The 18,926-nt window shown below is 34.8% G+C and overlaps 1 protein-coding gene across 5 annotated transcripts in view; it reads right to left on the bottom strand.

Moving 5' to 3' along the window:
• Positions 1-6,892: 6,892 nt before the first annotated feature.
• LOC113397154 (transcriptional enhancer factor TEF-1) overlaps positions 6,893-18,926 on the bottom strand; it is a 73,157-nt gene continuing 61,123 nt past the window's right edge. Inside the window, exons 4-11 of one of the 5 annotated variants that reach the window (XM_064217502.1) lie at positions 13,311-13,441; positions 12,833-12,931; positions 12,158-12,198; positions 10,889-11,066; positions 10,190-10,270; positions 9,432-9,598; positions 8,686-8,920; positions 6,893-7,972 (exon numbers count right to left, since the gene is read on the bottom strand). In XM_064217502.1, coding sequence (XP_064073572.1) covers positions 7,859-7,972; positions 8,686-8,920; positions 9,432-9,598; positions 10,190-10,270; positions 10,889-11,066; positions 12,158-12,198; positions 12,833-12,931; positions 13,311-13,441 — 1,046 coding nt within the window. In that variant the 3' untranslated portion in view covers positions 6,893-7,858. The remainder of the gene's footprint in view (positions 7,973-8,685; positions 8,921-9,431; positions 9,599-10,189; positions 10,271-10,888; positions 11,067-12,157; positions 12,199-12,832; positions 12,932-13,310; positions 13,442-18,926) is intronic. The other 4 variants (XM_064217489.1, XM_064217493.1, XM_064217499.1 and 1 more) reach the window with 4 other exon arrangements.

The following is an 18,926-nucleotide window of genomic DNA, read 5'->3' as shown; positions in this document are numbered from 1 at the left end:
CTGAAATATAAATTTTATATTAATAAGTTAAAAATAACGAACTATGAAAAGAATAGAATAGGATTTGCAACGATATATATAACGATATACAGAAAGAAGTAGACGCACTAATCTATGGATAGAAATAAATAAAATTGAATGTTTATCTGTGATTTCAAATTTATTGTTTTTTTTTTATTTATCGTTAATGTGGTTATTTTCAAATAAAATAAACCAATAGAACCATTATTTATATATACTATCTGCCCGCCCGTGTCTGGCAATAATCTTTAAAACGGTTAAAATTTAAAATGAAATTAACTGCCTCATTAGATATTACTAGTACTCAAATTACCAACATTTCGTTTAAAATTGTGAAAATATACCCGCTTTAAATTCGTATTAAAAATAAAATATGTAATTTGATTATATATGTATGTATAAAGTAATTTGATAGACTTAACTGATTGAATGGAATAAATGTCAGTTTAATGTGCATATCCGCGGGGCACAGTATAGAAGTATCTACTAGTATTTTTTATTTCCGTAATTTTACAATATAACAAAAACTAATAAGTAATTTTGCTACAACATAATATATCTGAAGAAACGATTCACTCAAACATGATATAAAACATTGCACACACACACAATTCAATGTTCAAGTCTGAAGTATATTATATATTACATACAGTGTCCAAAAATTTTACTTAAAAATGTTGGTTTTTTTAGTGGATACAATCTTCTGGTTCGTATGTATCGAATAATAAAAAATAGTCCCCACTTCGAGCTCGATTCACGGAAATTTAAAGTAAAAACATTCGTATATTTACGAGAAACGTATCGTACAAAAAAGTTTAAGCAGCTTTTAAACAGTTATGTCGGTTCTTCTAAAACAGGCTTTTTAAGTCGCTTTATTATAACTTTTAATTGGCCTACTTATGTCACTTACAAGGTAAGACTACACACGAAAACAGTTGCACACATGCATGTAAGTTTTTATACAAAATTATTATTTTTGAATAGTTTATTTTGTAAGCTAATTAGGTACCAATATAAGAAAGGGATCTTCTGTTTCGGGTGTCATTGTATACAAACGAAGGTTCCAAAAATTGACGTCATACGCCACAGGAATTTATTTTTTGGCGTATTATACACTAGGTACTTTCCACGCTTCCTTTGCTTCGTATGAGGGAGTCGGGCAGGTGTACGATAAGTACCATAGCCCTTTTCTGTACGTTTTTTTTACCTCTATGTGCAAAATGTCGTGATGATCGGTTGAGTTGTTAAGACGTTAAAGATTTACAAACAAACTCACTTTCGTATTGAATATTAGTTAACATCAAGTGCAATCACCAAATGCCAATGACAAGAATTAATAATCTTATAAAATATACATTTAATAACACAACTTACCGCTGTTAACTGCAACTTTGATTTACTTAATAATTTTCAACCGAAAGAAAATATTTCTAATCTAAATCGTCTCATTAAGATATCTGTAATCAATTGATTATCTTGGAGGTGGCATACCTCTATTTTTTATTTTGTGAAAATGTCATCGATATATTTCAAATCAAATTAATCTTTAACGTTGATCTTCGATTAGGTCAACGGTGGTGTAATTTGTTAGATATACCACAGATAATATTTATATTTACATAAAAATATTTACATTAAGTCCCTACATATAAATCAACATTGAAAATAGCTACTGAATAAATTACGACCACTGAAAATATAAAATGGTGGAACTGGGCGAAAAATGAAACAATCCTTTGACCAGTATAGGTTACAATACGAGGTGTGCGATAGTTCACACACCTCGTATTGTAAGATCTAGTAATCTTAACGCGGTAACATAAGTTTTGAACGTCCTTTTAAAGATACATATTACACGTTAGGAAACCAAGCCTTTTCTCGACCCCATGTTAATAAGTACTTCTTACTGCTGGACTGCTGAGCTTGAAAAATTGTATGTAGGTACGTACAGAGGTTTTGTGTATGTATTTTAGTTTCTCATGCAGCGTTGGTGTGGACGTCACCTAAACTGACAATCACCTATGTTTGAAACAATAAACTATTATACTTAACATGAAATCTCCATACTTACCGGATCCATGAATCCTTGAGATGTCAAGGAACATAATTGCATCATTCTCATCCTCCTGCCCTTAACCCAATTTTATTTGCGGTCGGCGCAATATGTCTTCTCCCATACTTCTCTATCTGACGTCATAACAAGTAACAGTTTTTTGGACAATTCGTCTGTCTCACGATCCATCCAGTTTCTTTGGTCGTCCCCTACCTCTATATCCATACACGTCCATGCTCAAGACCTGCCTTACAATATGGTCCTTATTCCTCCACACAACATGCCCATACCATGACAGCCGGTTTCCACATAACTTCTCGGTTACCGGAGCCACTTTCAAACTTCCTCTTATGTACTCATTCCTTACTCTATCCATTCTCGTAACACCACAAATTCCTCTCAACATTCTCATCTCTGCTACATGCAGTTGTCTTTCAGTCATCCCTTTTGTAGCCCAACACTTTGATCCATATAGAACAGCAGGTCTGACCATGGTCTTATAGATCTTCCCCTTAAGTTTAATATATTACAGGGATTACAAATTGTCCCTGTAACCTGCCACCATTTGAACCATAATTGCACAGGGGGTATAATGGCGATCAATTGTGCAAACAGATGCACTCTTTATTCCCTCGCTTTCGTGCTTTGCTATCTCTACTAAGTTATGCCTTGTTTAAGTACTCAAAGACAAAAATCTTTATTCAATATCGATGCGATCGATCGTAACATTTATTAAACTGATTCACTATAAAGGTAATTATTACTACATAATTGTCCGACAAATTCCGAATGTGTTAATTTTTTCATGAAAAAAAAAACAAAGTTCCGCAGGCGGTTCCCGAACCACGATTTGATTCCAGGATCTCGGAATCGCTGGCTCTATAATTAACCATTAGAAAAAACGGGGCAAAGAAATAATAACTAGTATAAACTGTATCGGGCAAATACACGATTATAGCTGTTATCCAATAAGCAATCTGAGCTTGAAAGTAAAATATGTAGAATTACCAAACATTTTTTCCATAATGATTGATTTATTTTTAATCACATCTATATTTTTTGTAAATAATATGCTTAGTGCTCTCTTAGTTTTTTTAATCAGATATATTTTACGATAATAACTAAATCAATTGTAATCTATTAGAAAATACCAATTATATAATTGGTAACTAATTATTATCTAATTTAAAAATTAAATAAATATTTTTGGTACATATTTTTGTACTAGTATTAGTTGACTACAATATCTATAAAAATAAAAAATCTTTTTTAAGTTGAATTGTGTATATCGGAGATCCTTTTCTGTTACACACCTTTACCTTGTAATATAATAAAAAAAAAGATTGAGGGTATTATTAAAATGATAAACACGTAGCTTTAAGAAGACAATATAATTAAATTTTCATACAAATCTTTAACGTAATTTATCTTTAAAATACTGTACACGCGCCGGCTAGCTTTGTAGGCAATCATTCGCTGACAACAAATTAAGTTGATGAGTATAATTGAAAAATATAAAACAAACGATTCGACGCAAATGATTTTCTGCAACGCTACCGACTATATTTTTATTTTCATATTGATATGGCAGATCGTCGATATGAAATACTTTTAGAAGCAATAATCCACTTAGAACTAGAACCGAAAGAAATGCACTAAAAATAAAATTCTATTTACACAATAACCTCTAAGGACGCCGACTGCCGAGCGTCCCGTTAGAACTCCGAGTTAACTTAATAGCGAAGGAGCTTTAGTTTAACTTTAAACTTTAGACCCGAGTTAATCTCATTTGAGTACATTATATTAATATTACTTTATATAATCACAACAATCACGACAGATCTCTTCCGCCGGCCCGACTGTCCCCGGCCGGCCGTCTTCGCTAGCTCGGGATTTGCTTAACGCGCTCTCCGAGGCATTTCTGACATTTTTTATGCTCCCGTTTTTGGGGACTTCTTGAAAGAAGGATCAAATTTTTTTTTTAATTTTTCCTGGAGTTTGAGATGTGTAGCTTTATAAGCTGGCCGCTAACCAACGATGCACTCCATAAAGGCATTAATTTTATTGAGCGTTTTCTTTTACAATTGATTTCAATGATTTTAGAAACCAGCGCCGCGCTTCGTTTTATTATATTTGAATATGATCGTCTTTGCAATCTAGTTTCGTTTAAATTTGAATAATATTTTTGAAAACTGTTATTTGTTTCGGGCGCTGCCACACCCCGGGCCGGCCGGTCCCGTCCCCACCGAGATTGACTCTGAAGACAAAGTATAAGCCACAGAAGCAACAAAAGTCAAGTTCATCTTAAGTACTAAGTGTTCGACAACTTCACATACGTTTTTGAACGACCATCGCCATATTTAAAAAATAAAACGCTTACAGCTAATCACTTTACAAATTACCTAATATAAATCTATGAAATAAATACAAAAATCTCTTAAAATTAACTAAGATAATATTTTCCTACCGCATGTCTTGAAACTAAACGCTATTTAATGCACATTCAACCCTTCATAGACGACGCGACGAGTCGGCCGATCGGTCGCGCGACTGGTCGGGCGACTCGTCGGAGACCTCGAGTATTGGTACAATTTCGTTGGGCGTTTGCTATTGTTTGAGTAGCTTCATCTATGAAGAATCATTTCGATGTTAGAGTTGGGAGCGCTCGAGTGCGTAATCGGGAGGACCCTAAAAATATTTGACTAAAAGAGAGATCAAATCATTGCCACGCAAGCTAATGTATATATCGGCAGGCCGTTGGGGACGAAAGTCGCCTTTTGTACTTTGAACGATAAAAACGGCTTTATGTTTGTGAAGACGACTTTACACGAAGCGAGATGATATATTTAATTTGTAGTAGAAGGAGTATTTTTGATCACTTTTTATTTAAATTATAATTTATTAAGAAACGATCGAGCAAGACGTGTCACGTGTAGCGGTTTCTTTATTAATTTTTAAAATCTGTTTTACAATTTTTGTAATAGTAATTACATGAGTGTTCAAGAACCGTTCACCGCTTTAGAAATAACCCTTTGACATATAAGAATGATTTTATGATATTATCTTTCAGTGGTGGCAGTTTCACCACCAACCCGCAGCGGAGCAGAGCGGTGGAGTGAATTCCAAAATCTTCTCCTTAGAGGAGCGGACCTATGCCCAGCAGGGAGATATTAAAGTGCTATTACTGTAAAACTGATTACGACAATTTTCAGATCCAATAATCTATATAATTACAAAAGGTACTTTATTGAAATGGAATCAAAAATAAATTATCTCAATGATAAGACTAATTAACTAATTATTCATCGATCGTGTAAAGTCATCTTACATTATCGATTTAAATAATCAATTTAATTCATAAATAATAATTAATTTTAGAGTTTTTGTGTTAGTCCATGTTTATTTTCAATTGAGGTTTCATAAAAAAGTTTAATAATATATTAATAATAAAATAATAATCAGCGATAAACTTTTTATCTTCGAATGATTACTGCTACAAAACAAAATTGATTATAAAAATCGATTAAACGAAAATAATATTCAGAGTAAGTAAGTAAACAAAGGAGTAATTATGTCGATTAAAAAAGAAGAATAAAAATAACTAAATAATTTCAAGCAAGAGCGAGCTGCCAAGATTAAAATGTAAATAAAGATTAAAGTGTAAATAAAAGGCGACGCTTTGTAAATATATCGTAAAAATACGTGTTAAAAATTTGCGAAGGGTATTAAATAAAAAAAAATGTTTTCATAAATCTTAATGTAAAGTTGAGTCGAGATCGTAAATACAATCCAAAATATCAAGGGCATATCTTTAACGCTACCTATTATAGCTGTACAGGTTTGTTTGATTCATATCGATAAATCAACAATCACGTCACTATGATACAATTTTACAATAACAAACACATGAGTACTTATGTACATTTTGTGGCGGCGCTACACGCGTGCGTGTCCGTTCTCGCATTAGCATTTGAATATTTGCATTTGACGTTAGTATTGGTCCACCGAATAGAGAAAGTCATTTATCGTGTGGATGGCGTATTTGAAATATTTGTGAATTCTTTCAATATTTAGCCAAACAGAGCGATATCACAACGCAAACACGCAACGCCATGTGAAGCGCCGCCTTTATTTGTGGCAAAGATGTCTGTGACGTAAAAACAAAAATATACGTACGTCCGTACGAGCAAAGGGCAAATAAATACTCTAAGAGAGAATTAATTAAAAGTTGCCACATTCAAAAATAAAATAAACGAAAACGCTGCTTGTTTATATATTTTAATTTTCAGTTTACTCACTAAAATATAAACTAAACGTAGCTGCTATTAGAACATATGTACAATAGAATAAGACAAAACGAAAATAACGTTTTAATATAATATTACAAGCAACGTTTTCGAACGAATTTACGATAAAAAGCAAATGTACAAAATGTACTCAGAAAGAAAACTTCACTAGGCTTCTTAACAATTCTATATCTTATAACGAAGTATTCACTGTATCCTACACTAAGACTTTGGTCCTTTCATTATTAGTACCCTACATTTAGGGATCGCATACATCCGAGTCACCGAGCGAAGAGAATGCGAGCCAAGCGAACGTGAGCCTTTTGTAATACTGATTTTAGTTCATTGTCCAGCAGTGACAATGGTTTTGATAATAAATGGACATAAGAACAACAACATTGATAGGCGTTAAGGAATTAGTATTCCAAACGTGGAACTGCATAATGGAAACAGTTTTTTCTTTTAATTATTATGAAAAGGAAAACAAGAAATGGACCATCTTTTGATAAATGTAAGCTTCCTCTTTATTATACAATGCAATAAGAAGTAAGAAACGATCTTTTATACTTTTAACGTTCAACTACGGGTGAAAATATTTTGTGCGAGTACAATATACACTGGCTCACTCAAAAGAGACTTGCAGAGCTTTACTACCGACTGAAACTTGAATCGTAACACTTGTCTGATTGATTTCGCACTCGCTTTACTCGGTCACGGAGGTGTGTCCGATCCTTAATACATTTAGATTCAATTTCACAATGAAAGAACCAAATTTGCTCATTTATGTTAATGTAACATAATTATAGAGGCACTGTGTGTATTCAAATCTATATTTTTTTTCTTATAATGTTATTTTTACACGCATTTAGGTAATAGATACTGATATTCCGTGAAAGTATTGGACGAAAAACATTTTACAACCGAAAATGTTAAAAAATATATAAATATAGAGTTAAAATTTAAAAACGATAATCTCCCTCAGACTCCGGTTATAAAGTATTAGAACTCTATGATAGATATTAAAAATTGAGCTATACATAAATTTTCATTTACAAAAATACTTGTAGCGTAATTTTCAGATCACATTTTTGCTGATTCGCATCACTATAATATGTATAACGATTTCTTTAACTTAATAACATTGTCCGATTGTCCGGCGACATTGACACTTCTCATATTGCAAAGACCTACGAGTCGGTACTGACGTTCCGTACGTTAGGTCCACTCGGATACCACCGACTGCCGACTGCCCCACACGACCCGACGGACAGAACCGCTCGAAAGAAACTACAACTGTAGTGTCACGTGGAGGGTGACAAGGCAACAGATTAAAAATCAGGTCGAAAAGTTAGAAGTACTCAGAAAATCAAAGGTATTACAGACTGTGTATTCGGACGCGCGTGACGTCACGGACTAATATACTTTTAGGAAACTCAAAGAGGAAAGGGTCAGCACGTCGGGTCGCGGTTCCCCTGGCTGACGGCTGGGCGCTCCTGGTTCAGTCTTTGACGAGGCGGTAGATGTGGTGCTGCGCGCCGTGCTCGCTGTTGGACACCTCGAACACGAAGGCGGCGCACAGCAGCGTCTCCTGGGTGTCTCGGTTCGACACCACCTGGAACGTTCACATTCGTCAGTTGCTGGTGGTTGACCACGTTATACAGGGTTAGCGAGGACACTTTCATCAAATATATTCAAATCGAGACTGGATCTACGTATTGATGAAATCATTCTGGTGATGAAATCGTTTCAATGTTACATGGTGGATTCGCCTTGTCCGAGGTTAGTTGCACAATATTTGTTACCGAAAAAAAAATTGCTTCCATACGTTTTAAAATGTCAAATAAAATTGATTCAATATTTATTATGAAAATGCCGGAAAATAATAAAATGTCATTATAAGATTTAATTTATGTTACGTTGTCGAGGGATATTCGACGATGTTTTGGGACCATGACTCAGAGCAAAGAACAGTTGCCAACTAATAATGGAAACCGTTAATTGTATTATAATTTTCTTTATTATCTAAAGTTTATCTACAAGATTAAATCGGCAGTTAAATAGCGCCAACATTCACCTACAGTAGGTAACTAAATACGAGACATAGTTCCAGTCTCACCACCCCAGTTGGAGAGAGCAGCGAAGTGCGAGGGTCGGCAGTGTACTACTGATAACTTCATAACTCAACTGCTGCTAATATGAAATACTTACTAACTACCCTGGATGGATGCTACCCCATATTCTAGTATCCGTATAATAAACTAAACTAAAAGGGCATTACGAGATCCAATAGACCTCAGAAGTATGCAACAGAATAGACTATGGTACCTGTAATATGGTGAAGTTCTCCAGCACGCTGTTCATCATGTACTTCTCCGGGAGGTGCTTCAGCTTGTGTATGAAGTTGACCATGTACTCGCACATGGGCGACCTCTGTATGCGGTACACGAAGCGCCCCCCCTCGAAGCGAGCGTACTCCGTCTCCACCTTCTCCACGACCTGCTTCCCGAACGAGCACACCTTCGTGCTGCACGTTATTGTCATGTTCTCGTTGCTCTCGTAACTGGAATATGTACTTACATATGAGTACAGTAACTTGAAGTTGGATACAAAAAAGTACTGATAAATGAAAAATCATATATAATATACTTTTCATGATCAAAAATATATACAACAATGTGACTTGGTACCTGAAATCAAATCAAATCAAAATATACTTTATTCAAGTAGGCTTTTACGAGCACTTTTGAATCGTCATTTAACAAAGTATTTAAAGTAAAGCTAACACCGGTTCGGAATGTAGATTCTATCGAGAAGAACCGGTAAGAAACTCAATAAATAAAACCGAGGCATTTCAGTATCTGCACCAGATTCCAGTATTGCATATAGCAATACTGGGTAGCGTTGTGTTTCGGTTCGAAGAGTGAGTAGTGTATTTTAGAGACAAATGAATTAACAACTTATGATTTGCGACGCATAGACAACGTGGAGAATGATTAACATTCCTTACTGTGACAACGTCTATGGGCGATTGTTACCGCCCTTAAGCGTGTGGTTAATTTGGTGTTACTTACACACTCGTAACTCCATAGAAGGCCCCAGGGTCGTCTAAATTATTAGTATTAAGGTCTGCCCAAAACTTCACTAAGAAGAACGCGTTTCGAGGTCCCTTCTCATACAGTTCTTTTAAACCGCCTTTCTTCTCCGGGAACTTGTCGTTTATCTGCTGTACATCGACTGACTGGAAATAAATAATTAATTTCATATTTGGGATTTTTGAATGTTTTACAATTTTATACAAACAAATTCAATTTATATGAATATTATAAATGTGAAAGTTACTCTGTCTGTCTGTCTGTCGCTCTTTCACTGAATTTCAATGAAGCTAACTTGAACTTCAAGGACTTGTTTTTGCCTAACACGTGACAAACAACCCCTAAAACGGGAAGCCGCGCAGTAAGTAAGTATTATATATTTATATGTGAAATATCTATCAGTGCGTCTTTGAGTCGGTCTCGTAATACTTGCGAGCATAAAGATATAATATAAAATTTATATATGCCTATCAATTTTTACATGATGCTCAGTTTTTTTTATTGCAGTCCATTAGTCTGTCTGTTTATTCCGGGTTATGTTCATAACGGCTGAACATATTTTAACGAGATTACGACGATTACGACACATTCATGATAGATGGCTAATATTTTGAAAAGTAATTTATTTTCAATGTTCAAAAAAAGAATTGGGGTTCCACATTAAAAAAATAAAACCAAAAAAAAGAATGTTGTGCTGGGTTTGCTCGTAATGAACGTAACCGGTACTCGGTACCCACCTCCAGCAGCGGGTCGGCGTACGTGACGGAGCCGCCGATGTGCACGAACAGGTGCTGCGCCGGCGTCGCGCTGGGCGGGTACTGCAACACGCACGCGGTGGTCATGGGGGGGGCTGGCTAATATTTCTTACAGCGCTGATGTACATTTGCTGTTGTGACCACTTAACATTTGATGGATGAATTGCTAATTTGTGGATTCATTTTAATCTCTACCATCATTTCTTTAAACACACTCTTGGGGTAACGACAAAACCTTATACAGTTAAAGAGTTTAAGAGGTCTTTTATCGTTTCATTCTATGAACGGAACCTCTCAACGAGAGGGTGTCGTGGTAGCAGATCGAAGATAGAATAAGGAAACGTCGTGACCATTCAGGCAGCAACTGGCCTTTATAAAGGTTTCCACGGCAGCTGACTGAGGGTACCCAAGGAGTCACTAAAAGCATCGGACTACATTGATGAGGGTGGTGCGTAGCTATTGAACTAATAACTGGTGGAACCAGCCTTTTCATCAGTTATTCTCCCGCCAACGTAAAGGATATGATTTAAATGGCGAGTGAGACAATGCCATTGCAGGCTCAAGGGACATATCACCTTCTTCTTCTTGCATTATCATGGACACTCTTTAGATTAGAACGTGGCGGTGGCCTCTCAACCCTCAGCCGAGCATGGGTCACCCGTGTCTAAAAAATGTGTGTACCGTGTCGGGGTCCCGCGGGTGCTCCACGAAGGCCGAGAACTCGACGAGGCGCAGCTTGTGCGTGGCGATGGCGCGGCCCTCCCACGGCGGCGGCGGCGCCACGTCCGCGCCGCCCGGCACGCCCACGCCGCCCACGCCGGGGACGCCCTTGTAGCCGGCGCTGGGGAACGGCTTCACACTGGAGATATGACGGGTACATCAATAAATCGAAATAAAAAAGAGTAGAGAGTCGATTGAAACACATCTCCATGAAGAGAAGTAACGATCAATTCTAGTCTGCATAATCGTGGCCCAAATGTTTATGAAGTTCGCATATTAAATTATTCACGTCAAATATTTATTGGTGACAATTTTCGATTGAAAAGTTTCGGAACTGTGGTTACACCTGGCCCCTGGACCTTATATACGAAATAGATGTTAATATGATGTATTATCGGGTATTCATTAACGTATTAGGACGGAGTGGTTACGATATAAAATATGGTGAGAGAAAACCTATTCGAAATTAATATTGAAAGATCAGGCCATTTTGTCAAACAATAAGGTTTACTATAACTTATATGCAGGATCAATTAAAAAGAATAATATTCACTTAATATGATCCAGTGGCAGTAAAGATTCCGACACTGAGTCCGGATAAGCAGGACTTTATGAGATTCATTTGTTTATATTTAATTGTGTTTGTCAATCAAGTTAAATATCGCGAGGAAAACTACATAATATATCTCATGAAATTCTGCTACGTGTGTAAATATCACATAAAAGCGTTTTGGAATAAGCTACAAAACTTCTTTTCAAAAAGAGAACGCCTTTGCCCAAAAGCGAGCGTTCAGTTCAGCGGGCTGTTACTTTACTAATACTATAAGAGCAAATGTTTATATGTTTATAAAGGAGTCACGTCATTAACTGGACGAATTCTAATAAAATTTCCAATACGAGTTTAATAGTACGGAATGGGATATAAGGTACATTTCTTAACTAATTCCTATTCAAAAATCATCACTCAATTCATATCGGGTTGATTTGTTGGTCGACCAGTATCCACTAATCAAAATCAAAATATTATTTAATCAAGTAGGCTCATAAAAGCACTTTTGAATCGTCATGTTACAGTACTAAATGTAAAGCTACCACCGGTTCGGAAAGTCGATTCTACCGAGTAGATTTACTGTTTAGTATTTATGTGTTTCAACGGTTTTCTCAGTGTTTACACAATTAAAAAAATAAAGATAAAAATTTGTATCATAATAAATATATAATCATACTAACTCTTGTGACGTCCCCGCTTGTAAGCCCGGCTGCCAAAATTGCTGAAATAAAAAAATAAAAAAGTTATTACAATGAAATGATCGCAATAAAGCGTTAAAGAAATAATAGCCCAATTTGTTAGATTCAGCAAATTGTTTACACACTGTTCACTTCGAAGCGTTTCATATATCTCGAACCTCAGCGTTCACACAATCTTCTAAAATACTTAAGAGTTATTAGTTTCATCGTATGTTTAGTTAAAATGTTCATGATTGTGAGTTAAGATGATAAAATCAGTTATTTTGTGAATAATTTACAAACATTAAATTCACGTAAGTACACTAAATTAATTACGAGCTTAGTCTATGATTAAGTTTCATTAGCATATTTCTAAGCAACACAAACTAAATCATTACGAAATAGTTTAAAAATAACTTTTTTATATATATAACAAGTTTACGAATCAGTAACATAAAGTATATATCCGATAAAATCGTTTATCTCAATAGAAATCGAGAAATCCGTTCAGTAAAAGACCAGAAGCCACAAATAAACAGTCGGCAAGAGTTAAATTAAAAGCCAATTGTTATATTGATGTATCTCCGTGGCGTGCATGCGGCCATGCCTTGCTAGAAGCAACACAATAAAGGCGTTTTTTGTGTGAAGTAACACAAAGGCATGCCTTGCAAAATGTACCGTGTGATGGTACGCCGGGTGCGGCAATCCCGCCACTATCTGTGCGCTAGACAGCGTGCTCATAGACTGCATCGCCTTCTCTTTCATCACACCACCGTCCTAGATTGTTTATCACCTCTTAAATCGGTACGTTTCGATCAACGGATTACTAAATAATAGACAACTTCGTTTAAAATATGGAATTATTTTATTAATTTATTTTCACAACAACATATTATTGCAAACGTCAGTGTGTGTGTGTGTGTTTTTTTTTATAGAGATCAAACATTGTTATTAGTTTTCAACTCCGTGTACGTATGAGTAGTTTTAGAATTATATTGTCATGTAACAGGATAGCAGAAGTTAGGTAGAAACACGAGTGACTTTGCTTTATTTCATACAGTGTTGTATTTTAGATTCTCGGAAAGATCAGCTCCTGTTTTAATTAAAATTTTATCCGTTTGCATTGTAAGAGAAAGGCGAATAGAAATGTACTTACCACTTTGAGTTTGGCCTGAATTTCGCGGAGTTTCCGCCTAGCTAGCACCTGTATGTGTGATGAGACCTGTTTCCTTGTGCGCGTCTTCCCCGTCCTAAGTTTTATATATCTTGCTATAAGTTCATTTCGTCCTGTAAAGATAAAAGCCAACATTGTTAATAAATAAATAACATATAATATTGTTGATTGGACAAACCATAATTGTTAAAAAAACGGTACATTTTTTATAAAATTTAATTTACGAATAACAGTTGTTCAGAAAGAGCGCCAATTGTCATAACCCGCGAAATATTCCAAATAGTCAAATCAAAACGCGCTCCACAATGCAATGCCGGCACAACCTCGATGCCGATCTCGTTATGAAACAATTTTCAAAATATTTTGAATAGCTATTTTCAATTATTGAAACTGCAGTCGGTTCGGAATGCGGGGTGGATCGGCAGCGGTAATGAAATATATTTTATTAACAGATCAGTTATATTGAAATATTTGAAACGCTACAATTATTTTGCAGTAAATTAATTAATTCAAATGTTTCGTTAGTAAATTTTCTATCGACTAATGCGAGTTTAAATTGAACAATGGTGTATTAATTTGAGGCTGGTGTAGAACAAGACTGGGGCAGACCAAAGTAAATTGAAATCTCATTGAATTCGGGGAATGCGATGGCGACGAGAGACGGCTGGTGCGAATTTAATTAACCCCTTGCCTGCTCGTTGAGGCGTGCGTGCGTATATCTATTAATTTTCATGTAGATCGTCTGTCAAATTTTATAGATGATGGAACACGTTCGATAGAACCAAATAACATTTTTGTTTTTTAAAATTTCGACTGAAATTTATAAAGCGTAACAGTATCAAATAAATAATCAATAAAATTATATAATATAACATACTTGAATACACCTTAAGTCCATCGTAACTTTGTTCAAAATTAAAGTGAAAGGCAATTGTAGTAAGTTGGCAAACAAACTTTAGAAGTCTGCTAAGTGAAAACATTCTTGAAATTGCTCTGAAATTATGGCACGGTTTCATAAAGTTTTCACGGCGGGTATTAGGTTATAATTAGTTGGGGCTACAACAGCTGCTTTTAACACGATGGGCGTGAAAAATAAACACGTCGTATGTTATTCGTCGCGTCGGAACATCCTCGGTCTACGACGCGACATCCGCGCCGCGAATCCCACGTTAAGAGTGCTTTCACCCGAAACGTCGTGTGCATCTCTATAAATAGTGTTGCAGAGGATCAAGTAGAAACGCGTCTATTCGGCGACGAATAGAAAAACAAGAGATGATTATTTATTAGTTAGTTAGTTGGCTAATTTGGTCCGGTGCCAGCGACGCGCCACGCTCTTACGCACTCCACGCGGATGAAATTGTGCGTGCAGCCGACTGTTGCCATATATGAATATGGATTGCTTTTTTAATTCATCTGCAGCGTTACTTTATTATATCAATTGCAAGTCCTGTAAAACACTGAAATATTACTTCTTAGTTTATTAATAATCCCTTCAACATTTGCCCGGCTAATATGTAAAGTTGAATATATAATCTTAATCGGAAATGACTTTCAGACTAAAAAAAATTGTCACAATACTTCGAGTAAGACTCAAAATTAAATCCTATTTTATTATGTAGGTATGTGTTTTTGTATTTAATATAATCTCAGTTACATGATATATGAATAAATAACAAACTTTAATTAATCTCTTTAAAAAAGGTAAAGAAACTAAGAAATACAATTCAATATGTCATTTAGATTTCGAGAGAGCATGTTTCATTTTATACACCAAGTTTCCGACTCTGCAAAGTTAATACATCCTTCCTGGGGCAAGGTATTCGTTTCTATAGTAAAATTCCACAGATATCTTCAACGTTTCCTATTAATAAATTCAAATATTACGTTAAAAATCAGCAATAGATAAGATATTACACAATACAAGAATAAAAAATATATAAATAATATAGACGATTAAAAAGTTTTGAGTTTTCAGAGTATTCGTTGGTTTATATGTACTGTACGTAGAAATATTATCGTATATACATTTCATTCGAGAAACTACAGAGTTTCTTGCCGGTTCTTTTTGATACACTCAATCTAAATTTCGAACCTATAGTTGCTTTACATTCAATTGAATCCGTAACAAGATCATTCAAAAACCTTATAAGATTTAGTACATAATTGAATGGATACGTTGTTGATGCTGTACTGATTCTATATTTAAATTACAGCTATATTAAACGGCGGGGAATCCTGAACATATTATACATATTTATTTTTTAAGACAGATAATTTATACAACAAGCTGGATGCTATCGAAGATCCATCAGAAATACATTAACGTAACGGCTATGACCTTCCGATTGTTTTCGCTGCGAGCGCTAGCGAAACACATCCTCAGTACTAGATTATACTAAATCGATATGGGTACAATTATTTACAGGAAAAACGAGATTACCTTTAGACTAGATATTAATAAGCAACTAGTTAACTTAGATGTCTGTTTGATTATAATAATAGACAGCATGTTACGTTTCTGGGTAAAAGTATTCTCTTAAAAATTAGCTTACAGCACGTGGTTTTTCAGGGTTTTTCACTAACACGTGGTAGAATTTTTGATCGAGTCATATACGGTTCTTCACGATATTTCCTCTCACAGCCGAGTATGAGAATAATTAATTATATGCACTTAGGATGTAAGTGAAAAGTCACTATCGCCTGTTATTTGATCCCGCGATCTTCGTTTAAATTCCATATCGAATTGACTTTCTCGGCTAAACAACAATTACATGGCGTTTAATTATTTTGTAATAATATCAGCACAGAAATGGTAGTGCGCGGAATTTTGATTTCAAATTAGATAACTTAACAAGTATCTGACGCGTTACGCTTTAAGCTTGACTTTGGTTTATTAAGTAGATTTAACACTCCATAAACTTAAAACTTAAAGAAACATTTATATCAGTGTTTCAGTCACTTGAACGAGTATACTTACTGTAAGAAGATTTATATCTAGCTCCTCGTGTCACGCGGTTTCAAACCCAAATTTGAATTACACATTCATATAAGTTTGTCGTATAAGATGACGTTTATGGTTATTACTTCTTAGGGTCGTATCTTGAAGGATTATTGCTTCTAAGGGTAGTGTAGTATATAGCACATAATCTTTAGCAATAAATAGAATATCTACCAAAATGTTATCAAACCAGTTTGCTACCGTCCTGATTTATGATATAAGTGCGTTTTCGGCAGTTTATATTCTCCAGCGTTATAAGAAAATGTAAAGTTAAAAAGTAAAATAAACTAAAAATGCTAGAATGCTTCACCGAGGTAGAATACAGGGTGTACTACTTGCAACTTTGTGTTATCAAATTAAAAAAAATGCAATTACTGTATATTCATGCTTAAAGTAAATTAATAATAAACTTTTTGTTCATTATTTTTCATATTTTTTCAAGTCAAAAATATTTCAGTGTATTCAGTGTAAATATTTCTTATAAAAAAGTTTTTTCTATTTCGTTTAAAGAAAAACATATATCAACGCATTTTCACAAAATTAATAATAAAAATAGGACTATTTTTGTCATTAGTAAAGTGTGTTTCTGTCAGTCAGGGTCAAATTAACAACTTTCACATCACTAGGTCAGGGATACTACTTGAGCTATTAAGGTAATATACGTATAACTTTAATTTGTGACTTTAGTATGGTAACGGTTGTAGATTTACCAACAGCGACCACGTAAGGATCAATTTCCTGATTCTGGCTGATAACTTTCTCCCTGACTACATTTTGATTGAAGCAACTATAACTCGGGAAGTTTACGAAACACACGGTTTCTGAAAGGTTAATCACATAGCCATATAGCTTGTGAGATGAAACAACTAATGAATTTCGAAGTGGAAAACGATTTGTTATCGTTAAATATCTGTTTATAAAAGGTTTGTCCCGAGTGCCTATCAACGTAATACTAAAATTATTGAGTCTAAAAACAGAGATTTAGAACAAGTTTATTCAATAACGGCATACACTAAGAAATTATGGAAAATTTCATCTTAAAGGGTGGTAAATAGGTGTTTGTAAGAATTTTTCTCATACGAAGTCTGATGGGACGGGTGAAATGAAAATGACCTATAAATGTCTGATGATCTGCGATCCAGTTTCTAAGACACAGTAAAACGTTTCAGTATTTTATTTTTTACCTAACTAGTAAATCGTAGCCGCGGTTTAAGGTAGAGATGAAAATAGCTAGACATCTCTTACAAAATCTGGCTAAGGCATATCGGTGATGAAAGCATCCGTCAATACTAGCAGAATTAAGGACATCTTCAAAGCCCATGGTGCCCCGATCAACCAGCCAAGACAACCCCCAGAAGAGCAAGCGAGTCTGCGAAATCATTCATCCTTGCAATGTTATGAAGACAACTTATCTTTTCTTGTGTCAGGGTTCTTTAAAACGCTGTGCTAATCAAAATTAACGGAGGATTATATAAGATAAGATGATTACTCTAGACTTTTAAACGTGATATAATTTTAAAGAATTGTTCGACAAGCGTCGGAATTGAAAGTAAATACAGTTAAAACCGTTTATGACGACATCGTTTAGAACAACATATCGGTTATATTGACCAAAATCAAAGATCCCGGCTGAATGCTATATAACTGTCTTATTAAAAATATTGCTTTGTACGACATTGCTTACTACGAAATACCGCATTAAACGACCACATTTGGCTATTGATTTTGGAGAATTATATCTGTAGAACAACCAGCTGAGCCGTATTGTAAACAATTACTACTGAAGCAGACGAGTGAATTGATGTAGATAGGTCTATTGCGATTTGTGCACCGGCTACGGAATATGATATTGTACGAGAAGTTCAAGAAGAAAATGACGAACTGATGAACAATTTACAGTGGCGACTTTGAATGATGGTCTCAATGCTGTTAGTGTATTACGCAAGATTGTTCTTTTTAATGAACAGTTTCACATGCAGGGAAATTATAACGATGCGCTGTTTAAACTCAAAAGTGATTTACAAAATGTGCATACAAGACAGAAGTGTTCCAAACAAACTAAAATTACAGATTTTATGCATACAGGAAAATGACATTGTTCTTTCTTAATATGCATACGTTTTGATTGAAATAAACGAAATATAATTTAATTTCATACATTAATATATTTTGCCTGTTAATACCTATGACCCACACATTCAATAATAACACTTCATAAAAAAATAAGCATCACCTGTTGTTACGACTATCGGTTTTTACGACTAAATATGAGTAGTCCCTTCAATGTCGTTATAGCAGATTTTGACTGTAGTATAAATCACTATTAATAAAACTTGCTAATTTGTAGGAAATTAATTATAATTTATTTAAGCAATTAATTTTTTAATTGTTATTTCCTACATTGGTTTAGTAGAATTTATTGCTTTACATTTTTTTTTCTAAATTTCATCATTTTCACACCAAGTTTATTTCAAGTGTAAATACACTTCAAACTATAAATAAATTAATATATTACAGCTCTAATTTTATATTATGGTAATAAGTGTAAGGTATGCAATGTTTGTGCTACTAAACACATTGCAATTGATAAGTTCATCTTA

This window comes from Vanessa tameamea, chromosome 3 (genome assembly GCF_037043105.1).
Source record: "Vanessa tameamea isolate UH-Manoa-2023 chromosome 3, ilVanTame1 primary haplotype, whole genome shotgun sequence".
In the NCBI taxonomy this organism is placed as follows: domain Eukaryota; kingdom Metazoa; phylum Arthropoda; class Insecta; order Lepidoptera; family Nymphalidae; genus Vanessa; species Vanessa tameamea.
This window is presented reverse-complemented; position numbering and strand designations above follow the sequence as displayed.